The sequence below is a fragment of the Panulirus ornatus genome, chromosome 11, assembly GCF_036320965.1.
Source record: "Panulirus ornatus isolate Po-2019 chromosome 11, ASM3632096v1, whole genome shotgun sequence".
In the NCBI taxonomy this organism is placed as follows: domain Eukaryota; kingdom Metazoa; phylum Arthropoda; class Malacostraca; order Decapoda; family Palinuridae; genus Panulirus; species Panulirus ornatus.
In genome coordinates, this window is record NC_092234.1 from 59669825 (window position 1) to 59688860 (window position 19036).

General features: G+C 40.3%; 1 protein-coding gene across 1 annotated transcript in view; it reads left to right on the top strand.

Annotated features, from left to right (window-relative positions):
- The window catches only part of hyd (E3 ubiquitin-protein ligase hyd), a 312986-nt gene that overhangs the window by 269860 nt on the left and 24090 nt on the right, over positions 1-19036 (top strand). Inside the window, exon 31 of the mRNA XM_071667186.1 lies at positions 5232-5397. Coding sequence (XP_071523287.1) covers positions 5232-5397 — 166 coding nt within the window. The remainder of the gene's footprint in view (positions 1-5231; positions 5398-19036) is intronic.

Here is a 19036-nt window from a genome sequence, read left to right on the forward strand (position 1 = left end):
TCCCATGTCTGTACTACATCTTTTAGCTTTGAATTTTATTGCATTTGTCCTGGTAATCCCATATTCTTGTATTTCAAAAAGATGGTCATGATTTACTTTACCGAACTTGTTCAGAATTTTGAACACTTTGATTGAGTTGTCATGGTCTATGTATTTTTAAGGGAGAAGAGGTCTACTCATTTTAGCCTTTCTTTGTATGCCAAATTTCTAAGGGATGGAATCAATTTTGTCGCATGTATTTGTATGTGCTCTAATTTTTTCCTCTTTTTTTTTTTTTTTTTATAGTTTAGGACCCAAAATTGGACTGCATATTCAAGGTGTGGTCTTATTAGAGAATTATAAAGTGTGAGAATTGTTTCTAGTGTCTTGTAATCTATGTTCCTGGCGATGACACCTAACATTTGGTTGCCCTTTTTACTTGCTGTTTGACAATGTTTAGTGTATTTCAAATTGTGGCTAATGACAGCTCCAAGGTCCTTTTCTTTTCTTATTTAAGAGAGATCCGAATAGTTTGTAGTCATAATGTATATTCTTGTCTCCAAAGTGCATAACTTTACACTTGTTTACATTAAACTTTATTTGCCATCTATCTGCCACTCTGCTAGAAAGTTAAGATCTCTTGATTTTGCATTCCCGCCCATTTACTGCTCTACCTCCTAGTTTAGTACTATTAGTAATCTTAGGGATCTTAGATATGAGTTATAGGTCATTAATGTATATTATGAAAAGAACTGTGCCTAGGACCAATCCCTGTGACACACCACTCATTACGTCCCTCCAGTCTGAGGCTTAGCCTTTTAATACTACACACTGCTTTCTTTTGGTCGGACAGTCTCTGATCCATGTAGAGAGATCTTCACTGATTCCGTGTGCTTTTGAATTTATGTAAAAGTCTCTTGTGAGGTATTTTACTGAAAGCCTTTAGGAAATCTAAATATACTACGTCAGACTAATTTTTTTGGTCCTGGTTCTGATGAATAACATTAAAAGATTCCAACAAATTCATTAGGCACTATTTTCTGTTGTGGAAACAAGTGTTGATTGTCAGATATAATTTTGTGTTCTAGAAACGTGACAGTTATGAGCAAGTGTGAATATTACATACATTTATTATTTATTATTATTTTTCCTGGGGATAGGGGAGAAAGAATACTTCCCACATATTTCCTGCTTGTCATATAAGGCCATAGGGGGCTGGAAAATCCTCCCCTCCAGTTTTTACTTTTCCAAAAGAAGGAACAGAGAAGGAGGCCAAGTGAGGATTTTCCCTCTTAGGCTCAGTCATCTGTTCTTAACGCTACCTCACTAACTTAGGAAATGGTGAATATGTATGAAAAAAAATTATTTTTACCATCGTTTTACTTAACAGTGATGTAAGGCAAATTAGGTGGTAGTTCAAGGAACACTTTTTGTCTCCAATTTTACATATAGGAGTAACATTTGCTATATTCCAGTCAGTTGGCACCTGACCTTCCAATAAAGATTTATTGAATATTTTTATGGGGTATATCAGCTGTCTTCTGACCTTTGAAAATCTTGGAGCTAAGTTATCTGGGCCATTGGATTTCTTAGGATTTAATTGGTCAAGGTAATTAAGTACTTCAGAGCTCTTTATTTCTCTAACCTCCCCTCCGTTTTTACTTTTCCAAAAGAAGGAAAGAGAAGGAGGCCAAGTGAGGATTTTTCCCTCTTATGCTCAGTCCTCTGTTCTTAGCGCTACCTCACTAACGCAGGAAATGGCAAATATATATGAAAAACTTTATTTATTCCATCGTTTTGCTTAACACTGATGTAAGGCAAATTAGGTGGTAGTTCAAGGCACACTTTTTGTCTCCTTTTTTATATGTAGGAGTAACATTTGCTATTTGCAGTCAGTTGGCACCTGACCGTCCAATAAAGATTAGTTGAGTATTTTTGTTATGGGGCATATATATTAGCTGTCTTCTGACCTTTGAAAATCTTGGAGCTAAGTTATCTGGGCCATTGGATTTTTAAGGATTTATTTGGTCAAGGTATTTAAGTACTTCAGAGCTCTTTATTTCTTAAACCTTCAACTCTTCTTCGTCAGATCCTTAAAACATTTTCATTGATTGTGGTGTTCAAGATTTTTCTTCAATTGTGAATACAGAGTTGAAAAAATGATTTAGTATGTTAGTTAGTGTGCCAAGTTCTTTTCATAATGGTCCAATTCCTTCCCTTACTGTCTTCTCTTGTCTTATATATTTGAAGAATTCCTCAGGATTATTCTTAACTTTCAAGGAAATTCTTTTTTCTTCCACATATTTACTCTCTTATGACCTTCTTACACTCTCTTTAGATATTGATTGATACTTGGTGATTTTCATTAGTTTCCATTGATTTTGATTTCTTAAATATTCTACCCTTTTGGCAAATTAGTCCTATTATCCTGTTCATCCATGATGGTTTTGAAATATTGCAAGTACTCTTCATAGTTTGTGGATTTTTTTATTTTTCTTCTCAGTTAATGTTTTTAGAATTATTCCGCATTTTTGTTCATAATTACCCCAGGATTTTTCTAAAGGCTCCTGTCAAAGAGTGCATTACATCCAGTAGCAGGGAAATGTAGATTCCTTTGGAATGAGAATAATGGATTAGTTAATTCCATATTTATTCATCAGAATGACTGGAGCACTGCTAAGGTTGTTGCATACAGTATTTCAGTTCTTTATATATAGTTGAATAGTTTCTTATCAGGCATAGTATTGATGTCAGTATGGATCAAAATGTTGGTTCATAGAAATGCGATAACCCGATGAGTCAAAAAATTTTAATTGTTTCAAAGAACATAGGGTAACCAGATTTTGTAACTTGAGAGAGGTGAGGTCACCAAGGGTGACCTTTACCTTAATGCCTTTACTTGCTTCTTCACACATATGCTTGCCCCTGTGGTCTGTTTATCATAGTCTGGTTCTTTTTATCTGTACTAAATCGTGACGACATGATATACAAAAGTGCTTGACACTTTGTATTTTCCATTTCTCAGTGAGTCTCTCTCTCTCTCTCTCTCTCTCTCTCTCTCTCTCTCTCTCTCTCTCTCTCTCTCTCTCTCTCTCTCTCTCTCTCTCTCTCTCTCTCTCTCTCTCTCTCTCTCTCTCTCTCTCTCTCTCTCTCTCTCTCTCTCTCTCTCTCTCTCTCTCTCTCTCTCTCTCTCTCTCTCTCTCTCTCTCTCTCTCTCTCTCTCTCTCTCTCTCTCTCTCTCTCTCTCTCTCTCTCTCTCTCTCTCTCTCTCTCTCTCTCTCTCTCTCTCTCTCTCTCTCTCTCTCTCTCTCTCTCTCTCTCTCTCTCTCTCTCTCTCTCTCTCTCTCTCTCTCTCTCTCTCTCTCTCTCTCTCTCTCTCTCTCTCTCTCTCTCTCTCTCTCTCTCTCTCTCTCTCTCTCTCTCTCTCTCTCTCTCTCTCTCTCTCTCTCTCTCTCTCTCTCTCTCTCTCTCTCTCTCTCTCTCTCTCTCTCTCTCTCTCTCTCTCTCTCTCTCTCTCTCTCTCTCTCTCTCTCTCTCTCTCTCTCTCTCTCTCTCTCTCTCTCTCTCTCTCTCTCTCTCTCTCTCTCTCTCTCTCTCTCTCTCTCTCTCTCTCTCTCTCTCTCTCTCTCTCTCTCTCTCTCTCTCTCTCTCTCTCTCTCTCTCTCTCTCTCTCTCTCTCTCTCTCTCTCTCTCTCTCTCTCTCTCTCTCTCTCTCTCTCTCTCTCTCTCTCTCTCTCTCTCTCTCTCTCTCTCTCTCTCTCTCTCTCTCTCTCTCTCTCTCTCTCAACTGCAGAAGTTGGTTACTATGAAAAAGCAAGTTATTAGGTTCAGCACAGCAGGATTGACGGATAACTTAGTTGGGATGTAAGTTTCAATGGAGAAAAATTGGAGTAAGTGAAGTGATTTAGATATCTGAGAGTGGCCTTAGCAATGAATGGCACCATGGGAGCAGAAGTGTGTCATAAGGAGGGGGAGGAGGCAAAGGTTCTAAAAGCAATGAAGAATGTGTGGAAAGAGAGAATGTTCTCAGAGAGCAAAAATGGGTATGTTTAAAGGAATAGTAGTTCCAGCAATATTATATGGTTGTGAGGCATAGGTTATAGATAGGTTGTATGGAGGAGGGTGGATGTGTTGGCAATGAAATGTTCGAGGACGCTATGTTGTTTGAGGTGGTTTGATTGAGTAAGTAATGAAAGGGCGAGAGAGATGTGTGGTAATAAAGAGAGTGTGATGGAGAGAGCAGAAGATGATGTGTTGAAATGGTTTGGTCACATGGAGAGAATGAGTGAGGAAAGATTGACTAAGAGGATATATGTGTCAGAGGTGGAGGAACAAGGAGAAGTGGGAGACCAAATTGGAAGTGGAAGGATGGAGTGAATAAGATTTTGAGTGTTTGGGGCTTGAATATACAGGAGAGTGAGAGGCATGCAAGGAATAGAGTGAATTGGAACGATGTGGTATACTGGGGTCGACGTGCTGTCAGTGGAGTGAACCAGGGCATCTGAAGCATCAGGGGTAAACCATGGAAGGGTCTGTGGGGCCTGGATGTGGATAGGGAGCTGTGAGTGTGTATATGATCGATCATGTATGAAAAAGAAAATTTCACTAAATATGACTGCCAATTCAGCATTGATCAGCTTTATGTGGATGTTGTTAACTTGTCAAAAGATTCTCTTATACTGTTTAGTTAGATTACCAATAGGCTGGCCAAAGTTCATATTAAGAGTAGAACCAAACTGTAGTACATACCAGGAATGTAATTCTTTTTAGGTATACAATAGCACATTTCATGACTGATTTCACATTCTCAAGTGTACAGACAGTATTGCATAGTCTATGTTTATGTATAAAAGTCTGAGAAAAAAGAAGAAAGATAATTAACAAGTAAGAGATAAATATGAAAGATGGCTTTTCCCTTGTCTGACCAATGAAAGCTCTTTGCCTGATGTCAGTACTTGTGTTGCTTTGGCTAAGACAGGTCAGAGAAGGGAGTAGCTGCCCACTACATTCATCCCTTGTTGGTCAATATTTTTCTCTTTATTGCTCATTTGTTCTTGACGCTATCACACTTAGGCAGGAAACTCAGTAAGGCTTGAAAAAATCCCTTTTGTACTCATTACTGTTAAGTCATGTAACAGGAAATGCAAAGTAACATATTACTACCTGAGGATTGTAGTTGTTAAATGAATGATTAATTATTGCAGTTATTTTAGTTCATAATTCTTTTCATAATTGTTTATCTTCTTCAACAGTCCTTAGCAAGCAAAATTACTGGGATGTTGCTGGAGCTGACTCATGCTCAGTTACTGTTGCTCTCAGCAAGTGAGGATGCTCTTCGCCAAAAGGTGGATGAGGCAGTTGATCTAATTCTTGCCCAGGGAAGAGACCACACTCCTGAATATTCTCCTTCACATCAAGGTATCTTGATAAACATTAGAAAGAATGTCTTAATGTTAGCTGTCAATCACATGGGCTTTTAGGAGTATATTAGAACAGAATATAGTTTGAAGACAAATTTGTTGATAGAGAAGATATACAGGACTATAGGAAATGGTTGGTTCATAGTTGTTAAGGATAGAATAGTAAAGACATTTGATGCTGTATGAACATTGGAGTCTTGACAGAAATGTTATTTCTGTGTTTAGCATGAACTATACAAACACATAACATTATGACAAGTACTAATATGTAGCTTGGTCATCACAACAGTACATTGAAGCCAGATTACCAGAGCTAATTGGCTTAACTTTTCTGTTGATAACTGTTGAGAATCTCATTTGAGGAGATAAAGTGATGGGAATAGTATCAGCTGTTAAGCTGCCCATAAAATTATTACTATATCTCTGATGCCCATTCCCTCTGGGACCTCCCATCAAGGGGGTGGCCACGGCAAAAGAGTCTCCACTTTCCCTGTCCTTACATGTCTCCCTCACATACACCATTCCATGCATTCTTCCACCATTTCTCTCCTTCCAGTATTCTGCCACTCTGTTTCCTCATGTCACAGGTGGTCATCCTCTCACATCAACTCCTTTAATTGTACTATTAAACACTCTCCTTGTAAAATTCCAGTCTTGCATTCTTTCCACATGCCTAAATCACTTCAAAGTATTACCTTTCACCCACTTTACCACCTCACAATTAATTCCCTTTGCATTTCCAACTCTACCACATCTCTCATACACCTCCTCATTTCTTTCTTCATTCCATTTAGTCATACCATATGTTCCTCTCATATAGCTCATTTCCATAGCCTGGATTCTTGACTTCTGAGACTCATTCCATGTCCATGTTTAAGCTGGATAGGTCAGGGTAAGGAGGACTATGCTGTTCCTTAAACCTTTCTTCCTTTTCATACTTGCACCTTTACCCATCCTTATTCTATTAATGGACTCAGTGACTCTTCTTCCTTTTCATACTTACACCTTTACCCATCCTTATTATATTAAGGGACCCAGTGGCTCTTCTACCCAGTCTTGTTGTCTACCTTATCTCTCCTTCCTTATCACCAAACTTACCAAGACAGCTCCTAACTACTTGAATTCTCTCATGTCTTCCAATCTTTCTCCTTCCACATCCAAAACACAGTTTAGTACACTTTTTTTCTTTCACTCTATATGGTTTTGTAAAATCTATACTTTCTCTTTGTTTCCTTTCATATGTCATTGCTGTACTTTTATTTGCCTTTACCTTCAATTGCCTATACTTACACATATAAAACACACTCACAGCCTTCTTCAACTCATCATTCTTGGCAAACAACACAGTACCATCCTCAAACAGGCTTTCCACTAGCCAGCATACCTCCCTGCCACACTCCATCTATCTCTAACTCCTTTCCCTAGGTTTGCTTTCATCTCTCTCATCACTCCATTGATATATACATTAAAAAGCCATAGTGACATCACACAGCCCTACCTCGCACCCACATGTATACAGAAACTTCTTCCACTCTTACACATTCACTTTTTCCTCTATAAAAGGCTTTTACACCATCAAACAGTGTTCGTTTAATTTTTTCCAGCTGAGATGGCATGGGCAGCTACAGCCCATCCACTCACATACACATATATACAAAATGCACAAACATGTACATGTACACATGTACATACACAGACATATACATATATACTTTTTTTTTTTTTTTTGCCGCTGTCTCCCGCGTTTGCGAGGTAGCGCAAGGAAACAGACGAAAGAAATGGCCCAACCCACCCCCATACACATGTACATACATACGTCCACACACGCAAATATACATACCTACACAGCTTTCCATGGTTTACCCCAGACGCTTCACATGCCTTGATTCAATCCACTGACAGCATGTCAACCCCGGTATACCACATCGCACCAATTCACTCTATTCCTTGCCCTCCTTTCACCCTCCTGCATGTTCAGGCCCCGATCACACAAAATCTTTTTCACTCCATCTTTCCACCTCCAATTTGGTCTCCCTCTTCTCCTTGTTCCCTCCACCTCCGACACATATATCCTCTTGGTCAATCTTTCCTCACTCATTCTCTCCATGTGCCCAAACCATTTCAAAACACCCTCTTCTGCTCTCTCAACCACGCTCTTTTTATTTCCACACATCTCTCTTACCCTTACGTTACTTACTCAATCAAACCACCTCACACCACACATTGTCCTCAAACATCTCATTTCCAGCACATCCATCCTCCTGCGCGCAACTCTATCAATAGCTCACGCTTCGCAACCATATAACATTGTTGGAACCACTATTCCTTCAAACATACCCATTTTTGCTTTCCGAGATAATGTTCTCGACTTCCACACATTCTTCAAGGCTCCCAGAATTTTCGCCCCCTCCCCCACCCTATGATCCACTTCCGCTTCCATGGTTCCATCCGCTGCCAGATCCACTCCCAGATATCTAAAACACTTCACTTCCTCCAGTTTTTCTCCATTCAAACTCACCTCCCAATTGACTTGACCCTCAACCCTACTGTACCTAATAACCTTGCTCTTATTCACATTTACTCTTAACTTTCTTCTTTCACACACTTTACCAAACTCAGTCACCAGCTTCTGCAGTTTCTCACATGAATCAGCCACCAGCGCTGTATCATCAGCGAACAACAACTGACTCACTTCCCAAGCTCTCTCATCCCCAACAGACTTCATACTTGCCCCTCTTTCCAAAACTCTTGCATTCACAACCCCATCCATAAACAAATTAAACAACCATGGAGACATCACACACCCTTTCCGCAAACCTACATTCACTGAGAACCAATCACTTTCCTCTCTTCCTACACATACACATGCCTTACATCCTCGATAAAAACTTTTCACTGCTTCTAACAACTTGCCTCCCACACCATATATTCTTAATACCTTCCACAGAGCATCTCTATCAACTCTATCATATGCCTTCTCCAGATCCATAAATGCTACATACAAATCCATTTGCTTTTCTAAGTATTTCTCACATACATTCTTCAAAGCAAACACCTGATCCACACATCCTCTACCACTTCTGAAACCACACTGCTCTTCCCCAATCTGATGCTCTGTACATGCCTTCACCCTCTCAATCAATACCCTCCCATATAATTTACCAGGAATACTCAACAAACTTATACCTCTGTAATTTGAGCACTCACTCTTATCCCCTTTGCCTTTGTACAATGGCACTATGCACGCATTCCGCCAATCCTCAGGCACCTCACCATGAGTCATACATACATTAAATAACCTTACCAACCAGTCAACAATACAGTCACCCCCTTTTTTAATAAATTCCACTGCAATACCATCCAAACCTGCTGCCTTGCCGGCTTTCATCTTCCGCAAAGCGTTATTGGATTACGTGTTAATTGACAGGCGCGCGAAAGAGAGACTTTTGGATGTTAATGTGCTGAGAGGTGCAACTGGAGGGATGTCTGATCATTATCTTGTGGAGGCTAAGGTGAAGATTTGTATGGGTTTTCAGAAAAGAAGAGTGAATGTTGGGGTGAAGAGGGTGGTGAGAGTAAGTGAGCTTGGGAAGGAGCCTTGTGTGAGGAAGTACCAGGCGAGACTGAGTACAGAATGGAAAAAAGGTGAGAACAATGGAAGTAAGGGGAGTGGGGGAGGAATGGGATGTATTTAGGGAATCAGTGATGGATTGCGCAAAAGATGCTTGTGGCATGAGAAGAGTGGGAGGTGGGTTGATTAGAAAGGGTAGTGAGTGGTGGGATGAAGAAGTAAGAGTATTAGTGAAAGAGAAGAGAGAGGCATTTGGACGATTTTTGCAGGGGGAAAAAAAAAAAATGCAATTGAGTGGGAGATGTATAAAAGAGAGAGAGGAGGTCAAGAGAAAGGTGCAAGAGGTGAAAAAAAGGGCAAATGAGAGTTGGGGTGAGAGAGTATCATTAAATTTTAGGGAGAATAAAAAGATGTTCTGGAAGGAGGTAAATAAAGTGCGTAAGACAAGGGAGCAAATGGGAACTTCAGTGAAGGGCGCAAATGGGGAGGTGATAACAAGTAGTGGTGATGTGAGAAGGAGATGGAGTGAGTATTTTGAAGGTTTGTTGAATGTGTTTGATGATAGAGTGGCAGATATAGGGTGTTTTGGTCGAGGTGGTGTGCAAAGTGAGAGGGTTAGGGAAAATGATTTGGTAAACAGAGAAGAGGTAGTAATACATATATACACCTGCACATATTCATACTTGCTTGCCTTCATCCATTCTTGGCACCACCCTGCCCCACAGGAAATAGCTTCACCATCCCCTACATCAGTAAAGTAGCACCAGGTAAACAGACAAAAAAAAGCGACATTCGTTCACACTCAGTCTCTAACTGTCATGCATAATGCACCAAAGCCACAACTCCTTATCCACATCCAGGCCCTATGGACCTTTCCATGGTTTACCCCAGATATTTCACATTCCCTGGTTCAGGCCGTTGACAGCACGTCAATCCTGATATACTACATCGTTCCAGTTCACTCTGTTCCTTGCACATCTTTCTCCCTCTTGCATGTTCAGGCCCTGATCGCTCAAAATTTTTATCACTCCATACTTCCACCTCCAATTTGGTCTCTTGCTTCTCCTTGTTCCCACCACCTCAGACATACTAATAACTACAGAGTCATAAGTTTGTTAGGTATTCCTGGAAAACTGTATGGGAGGGTATTGATTGAGAGGGTGAAGGTATGCACAGAGCTTCAGACTTAGGAGGAGCAGTGTGGTTTCAGAAGCGGTAGAGGATGTGTTGATCACGTGTTTGCTTTGAAGAATGTATGTGAGAAATACTCAGAAAAACAGATGGATTTGTAAGTGGCATTTAGGAATCTGGAGAAGGCATATGATAGGGTTGATAGAGATGTTTTGTTGAAGGTCTTAAGAGTAAGCTGCTAGAAGGAACAAGAAGTTTTTATTAAGGGTGAAAGGAGAAAGTTGAGAATGAATGTGAATGAGAGCAAGGTTATTAGGTTCAGCAGGGTTGAGGGACAAGTTTGTTGGGATGTGAGTTTGAATGGAGAAAAATTGGAAGTGAAATCTTTTAGATATTTGTGAGTGGACTTAGCAGCAAATGGAACCATGGAAGTGGAAGTGAGTCATAGGGTGGTGAAAGGGATGAAGGTTTTGGGAGTGAAGAAGAATGTATGGAAAGAGAGAATGTTATTTCAGAGAGCAAAAATGGGTATGTTTGAAGGAATAGCAGCTCCAACAATATTATATGGTGGCAAGGCATGGGCTGTGGATAGGATTGTATGGAGTAAGGTGGATGTGTTGGAAATGAAATGTTTGAAGGCAATATGGGGTGTGAGGTGGTTTGATCTAATAAGTAATGAAAGGGTAAGAGAGATGTGTGGTAATAAAAAGAGCGTGGTTGAGAAAGCAGAAGAGGGTTTCTTGAAATGGTTTGGACATACCCATTTTTGCTCTCTGAGATAACGTTCTCTCTTTCGTAACATTCATCATTGCTCCCAGAACCTTCACCCCCTTCCCCACACTATGATTCACTTCCACTTCCATGGTTCCATTTCCTGCTAAGTCCATTCCCAGATATATATAAACTCACATCCCAACTAGCTTGTCCCTCAACCCTGCAGAACCTGATAACCTTGCTCTTATTCATATTTATCCTCAACTTTCTCCTTTCACACACTTTTCCAAACTCTGTCACCATCTTCTGTAGTTTCTCACTCAAATCAGCCACCAGCGCTGTATCATTGGCAAACAATAATTGACTCGGATTTCCCAGGCCCTCTCATCCCCAACAGACTGCATACTCACCCTTCTCTCCAAAACTCTTGCATTTACCTCCCAAACTACACCATCCATATACAAATTAAACAACCATGGAGACACCACACAACCCTGCCACAGACCGACAGTCACAAGGTACCAGTCACTCTCCTCTCTTCGTACTTGTACATATGCCTTACACTCTTGATAAAAACGTCTCACTGCTTCTAGAAGCTTACCTCCCACACCATGTACTCTTGAGACCTTCCACAAAGCATCTCTGTCAGCCCTATTATATGCCTTCTCCAGATGAATAAATGCCACAAACAAATCTATCCATTTTTCTAAGTATTTCTCTCACATTCTTCAAAGCAAACATGTGATTGACACAACCTCTACCACTTCTGAAGCCACACCTCTGCTCCCGAATCAGATCCTCTGTACATGCCTTCACCCTCTCAATCAGTACCTTCCCATACAATTTTCCAGGAATACTCAACAAACTTATGTCTCTATAGTTTGAACACTCACCTTTATCCCCTTTGCCTTTGTACTTTGTACTTCATGATCCATACATACATTGAATATCCGTACCAACCAGTCACCAACACAGTTACCCCCCTTTCTTTATAAATTCAACTGTAGTACCATCCAAACCTGCCGCCTTGCCAGATTTCATCTTGTGCAAAACTTTCACAACCTCTTCTCTTCAGATCACTCTAGCATAAGCCAGGTACCCTTTTTATTGACCAACGCCTAGGGGTAGATGAACAGCTGGGTTGACTGTTAATCAACTGCCGCAACCAGGATTTGAACCTATGCGCTCGACCCTGGGTGGCTCATGAATGTGTCACAGTCAGGAATGCTAACTGCGTCTCTAAGGGAGTTGTTTCCCTACCCCATATGGCCTTAACACATCCTAAAAAAAAAATTCCTCTTGATTCTGTCATACACTTTTGTCATACACTTTCTCCAGGTCCATAAAAGTTACATACAGCTTCTTACCTTTTGCTCAGTACTTTTCCACTGTCATCTTTAGCATAAAAATCTGATCAGCACTTCCCCTACTTCTCCTAAAACCCCCATGCTCCATACTTATTCTGCATTCAGTCACTTCCATCACTCTGTCAGTCATCATTTGTGCATACACTTTTCATGGTGTACTTAACAGACTTATTCTCCTACAAATACTACATACATCCTTAGCACCTTTTCCTTTGAATTAAGATATAATATTAGCTTTCACCCATTTCCCAGGAACATCCTTGATTCCATGCTAAATTTCAAATGAGATGCATCCACTCTATTACACTCTCTTCCATACTCCAGCATTGCAGCCATAATCCCATCCACTCCAGGTGCCTCTCCTACCTTCAGTGTAACTATTGCCCTTCTTACCTCCCTTTTTACTGTTATATCCTATTCCTTCCATCCTCCATACCTATGCATGTAACATCTGCTGCCTCACTTTCTCCCACATTTATCAGTTCTTTGAAATACTCGTTCCAGCTTCCTTTTACTTTCTTCTTTGGATTCAGCAGCTCCCCTTCCTTACTTGTTAGATTAACATTAACCACTCTTACATCCACATCTTCCCTTTTTCATCTACTTCCAGAAAAACTTATTTTCCTTCAACTCTCTTCCAAAATTCTCGTTTACTCTTTTTGTGCTTTCCTCTAACTGCTTTTTAACATTCTGCTTACACATTTTATATTCTTCCCTCCTCCTTTGCTGAAGTTCCACTGGTACACTCCTCGTGAGCAATTTACCATATGCTCTTGCACAGCATTTCTAATTTCTTCCATCCACCATGCATTGCCTGTTTTATTCCTGTATCTCATGACCTTGCATTCAGCTGCTAATTCTACAGCCTTTGATAGTATTTCTCTAAACATTTCAAACACCTCATTCACACATAACTGCATCCCTACATTCACTGCACTTCCATCTAAATTTTCGGTCACCCTCCTTTCATATTCCTCCTTACATTTTCTTTGATTCATCTCTCTTGCCAGCACTTTTATGTCTCCATTCTTCCTTGCACCATAATTCCATTTCTCTCTGATCTTCATCCCCACAAGAACCACAAAATGGTCAGAATTTTCAAAAGATCCTCTCACAATTCTAGCATCTAGCATGGCCATTTTCAGTCTTTCATCCACTGCCACATAGTTAATCAAAGCCCTTTGCTCTCCTCTTCCATCATTTATCATCCATGTATACCTGTGGATCATCTTATGTTAAAAAAGGTGTTTGCAAGGAATAAACTCCTCTCAGCACAGACATCCAAAGATAACTTCAATTCTCATCTATTCCAGGCACTCCCCATTTACCAACTATCTAACCAATTTCATCACATTCCATATCAACCATTACAACCATGTTTCTCAGATTCTCAGAACTGTTTATACAGTTTATACAGTAATACCAATGCCTAACCCATTGAGACATCATGAACAAGTATGAGTTTATTGTGGAAGTTGTGTCAAGACTAGATGTAGATCGCATGAGAGAAGGAGGAGCAGAATTGCAGGATGTAGATGAATGTAGTGTTTGAGTCATCAGCATATGAGTACATTTGGTATTTGTGGAAGAGAGGAAATTGTAGATAAAGAGGAGAAAAAGTGCACAGGATAGGACAGAATCCTTGTTGATAAAGGAAAAGGGGAAGGCTGATCCATTAACAATCACGGAGAAAGATCACCTAGTGAGCAAGCTGATGAGGGAGCAAAGTGAGGAAGGAAAGCCAAAAGAAGAGAGATTAGAGATGCTGAAACCTGTCAAAAGCTTTGAATTTGTCAAGGCAGCTAAATAAGATTCCCCAAAATCTTTCAGGGATGATGACCAGACATTAGTTGAACTGGTGGTCAGAGAGAAGACTGAGATTCAAGATGTTTAAAGATATGGGAATTGAGAAGAAATTCATAGACTTTAGAAATGGTAAATGTCAAAGCAATGGGATCATAGGGATGGGATTTATCAGTGTACACTTCCAAGAACAGGAGCTCGTTTTTTAAAAAAGAAACAGAACTTACAAGCAAGCACAGTTGCAAGTTCAGAGGGACACTTTCATTACATGGGGATGGATGCCATCAGGACCATAAACCTTGCTTGTGATCCAAAAGAGGAGACTGCTTTTTGGACTGTCCAAAAGGAGATTATGGAGAGAGGCATAGGATTTGTAAGAGGAGCATCAGAAGATAAAGAAATGTTATAGTCATCCAGTGTAGTTAGAGGAGAAACAGGAAACAGAGAGTTGCTTTGTCTGTGGGAGAGACATCTACAGTACTGTCAGGATGGGAAAGTGATGGAAAGATAGAGCAACAGAAGTTGTAAGCAGTGCCCTTTGCTAGAGACCAGAAAGGCCTATTGATGAATGATGAGGAGATGTTATCTCACTTTCTTTGAAAGGAATGCTTTTCCTCATGGATAATGTACTTGTAATGATTACGGGCAGTGAGAAATACTAAAATAGGAGTCGGAGGAAGGAGAGGTTATCAAGCCTGATATACCTGATCCTTTGCCTGAATTGATGCAGAACAGGAATACTTGAACCATGGGTTGGAATAAGAGGCCTTCTTGGAGGAGTAGGGGACATGTGCTTTCATTCCCACACCAGTAACCCCTCCAGTGCATTTGACATTTTCCCAGTCAGTTTTGTTCAGGTGCCAATATTTATGTTAAAAAGGGGCTTCTGGATGGGGAGGTGTCGTTAGAATAGGTACATTTAATAGAGTATGATCAGATGAATCAACAGGGGGCGAGATCATGTAATTACAATGGGAACCAGTCATAACCCTAACATTATAAGGTGTCAAATATAACGACCTAGTTACAAGACTAACATTAAAAATGAATCCAGAATATTAGGAGAGTGGTCAAAGCAGTCAGGAATATGGGTAGGCTGTGTGATAATTTGTTCTAGATTATTAAAAAAGGAGAATGCAAGGGTTTCGATTCCATCACTATCTGTAAGGGAGGAATTCAACTTCTACCTACCTTTGGTGAATGTTGAAATTCCATGAGTAGAGGATCTTGGCTTGCTGGTGAGAAGATGGAAGTCTCATGTCAGAAATTTAGATAGTTGAAGAAAGGTTTAAGATTTGTAGCATAAGGAGAGCAGTAAGCAAAACAGAAGAGAAATATGGTATTTAGGAGATAGACTTTAAGCTACATAACATCAAAGTTTGGGAACTCAAGGTCCTTGAGGCATGTGACAGGTGCATTGATATTAACATAAGCACAGACACCACCTTTGAACTGGAAGTAGAAGGGTGTGCCTGAGGATTGGTTGAAAGCTATTGTAGTTCCTTTATTCAAAGGAAAAGGTGCTAAGGATGTAGCAGTTATAGGGAACAACTCTGTTAAGTATACCAGGAAAAGTGTATGCAAGATTGTCGATTAATAGAGTGATGGAAGTGACTGAATGCAGAATAAATGAAGAGCAAGGGAATTTTTGGAAACTTAGAGGATGTGTGGGTAGAAAAGTATCTTGCAGAACATAAGAAGTTGTATGCAGCTTTTATGGATTGGGAGAAGGCTTATGACAAAGATGAGTGGAGTCATATTTCCAAGGAAATGGAAAGGGCAAACATCATACCTGTAAATGAAGAGACCAGGAACGGGCACACTTGAGACTATCAGTGGAGAAATTGCCTGTGTGAGAGACAGTAAGGTTTTAGATGATGAAATATTTTTCAAGCTGTTATCATACATAAGACCAAAACTAGATTATTCTCATGAGAGGTTTGGTCACCACACCGGAAAAAGCACATAGCTGGTAGAGAAGGTCCGGAGGGCAACAAAGATGGTGCAAGAATTAAGAAAGCTAAGTTACAGAGAAAGATTAGAGGCCTTTAGATTTGCTGACCTTGGGAGCAAGAAGAGTAAACGGTGACCTGATCAAAGTCTTTCAATTTTCAAAACAGATGAATGGCTTGGACTGTGAATAGTCCTTTAAAAGATGTAGGGAAAGGGCCACCAGAGGGCATAGCATGAAATTGATTAAAAAACTTGCTAAAGAGGAAGTAGAGAAATACTATATAGTATAAGAATAGTGGATGAATGGAAAGGAATGACTGAGGACATTTAATGCAAACAGCATACATAGATTAAACTGATTGTATGATTGTAGAGAACGTTCAAGTGATGGGGCCCCACATGTGTAAAACTCCCTCCCTCTACAGCACACCCACATACGTCATGAGGGAGATAAAGAATGATAATGATTTATTCAGCCTACAGGGAACATGGACAGACCCAAAAGTTGCTCTGATGAATGAATGGGTGATTAGATTCATTTCAAGGAAGTGCAAGATGATGAGGATGGGACAGAGTGACAACAGGCCTCATTTGTGATTATTATTTTATTATTATACTTTGTCGCTGTCTCCCGCATTAGCGAGGTAGTGCAAGGAAACAGACGAAAGAATGGCCCAAACCATCCACGTACACATGTATATACATACACGTCCACACATGTATCTATACATTTCATCGTATACATATTTATACATACACAGACATATACATATATACACGTACATAATTCATACATATATACACGTACATAATTCATACTTGCTGCCTTTATTCATTTCCATCACCACCCCGCCACACATGAAATGACAGCCCCATCCCCCCTCATGTGCGTGAGGTAGCGCTAGGAAAAGACAACAAAGGCCACATTCGTTCACACTCAGTCTCTAGCTGTCATGTATAATGCACCAAAACTACAGCTCCCTTTCCACATACAGGCCCCACAAAACTTTCCATGGTTTACCCCAGACACTTCACATGCCCTGGTTAAATCCATTGACAGCACATCGACCCGGTATACCACATCATTCCAATTCACTCTATTACTTGCACGCCTTTCACCCTCCTGCATTTTCAGACTCTGATTTCTCAAAATCTTTTTCACTCCATCTTTCCACCTCCAATTTGGTCTCCCATTCCTCCTCGTTCCCTCCACCTGTGACACATATATCCTCTTTGTCAATCTTTCCTCACTCATTCTCTCCATGTGACCAAACCATTTCAAAACACCCTTATCTGCTCTCTCAACCACACTCTTTTTATTACCACACATCTTTCTTACCCTTTCATTATTTACTCAATCAAACCACATCACACCACATATTGTCCTCAAACATCTCATTTCCAACACATCCACCCACCTCTGCTCAACTCTATCTATAGCCCACGCCTTGCAACCATATAACATTGTGGAACAACTATTCCTTCAAACTCACCCATTTTTGCTTTCCAAGAGAATGTTCTCGCCTTCCACACACTTTTCAACGCTCCCAGAACTTTCGCCCCCTCCCCCACCCTATGACTCACTTCCGTTTCCATGGTTCCATCCGCTGCCAAATCCACTCCCAGATATCTAAAACACTTCACTTCCTTCAGTTTTTCTCCATTCAAACTTACCTCCCAATTTACTTGTCCCTCAACCCTACTGTACCTAATAACCTTGCTCTTATTCACATTTACTCTCAGCTTTCTTCTTTCGCACACTTTACCATGCTCAGTCACCAGCTTCTGCAGTTTCTTACACGAATTTGCCATCAGCGCCGTATCATCAGCAAACAACAACTGACTCACTTCCCAAGCCCACTTATCCACATCTGATTGTATACTTGCCCCCTCTCCAAAACTCTTGCATTCACCTCCCTAACAACCCCATCCATAAACTAATTAATCAGCCATGGAGACATCATGCACCCCTGCCGCAAACCGACATTCACTGAGAACCAATAACTTTCCTCTCTTCCTACTCGTACATATGCCTTACATCCTCGATAAAAACTTTTCACTGCTTCTAGCAACTTGCCTCCCACACCATTTATTCTTAATATCTTCCACAGAGCATCTCTATCAACTCTATCATAAGCCTTTTCCAGATCCATAAATGCTACATACAAATCCATTTGCTTTTCTAAGTATTTCTCACATACATTCTTCAAAGCAAACACCTGAACCTCACATCCTCAACCACTTCTGAAACCACACTGCTCTTCCCCAATCTGATGCTCTGTACATGCTTTCACCCTCTCAATCAATACCCTCCCATATATTTTCCCAGGAATACTCAACAAACTTATACCTCTATAATTTGAGCACTCATCTTTACCCCCTTTGTCTTTGTAAAATGGCACTATGCATGCATTCTGCTAATCCTCAGGCACCTCACCATGAATCATACATACATTGAATATCCTTACCAACCAGTCAACAATACATTCACCCCCTTTTTTGATAAATTCCACTGCAATACCATCCAAACCCACTGCCTTGCCGGTTTTCATCTTCCACAAAGCTTTTACTACCTCTTCTCTGTGTACCAAGTCATTCTCCCTAACCCTCTGACTTCGCACACCACCTCGAACAAAGCCTCCTATATCTGCCATTTTATTATCTAACTCATTCAACAAACCTTCAAAATTCTCACTCCATCTCCTTTGTACATCACCACTACTTGTTATTACCTCCCCATTAGCCCCCTTTATATGTAATGAGTTCAGAAAATTTGAAGTTTTGTTTTTTAATTTGCAATATTGCATTCACTTGGCATTTAATGGGTTTAGAGGCTTTGAGGTATTATGGCCTTAACATTTAAGAGAATGAGTGATATGCATGCTATTGAGTGAATTGGATTGCTTTGGAATTTGGGAGGGGACATGATGATAGTGGGCTGAACAATGGCAGAAATCACAGCGTATTGTGTAGGGCTTGTCTCTGGATATGGGCCCCAGTTTAGGTACATTATATATGATAGAGATTGGATGCAGGTGAATGAAGTTATGTTTGCCTATTCCTGGTATTACACACGAAGTTGGAAAATGGTTGACATG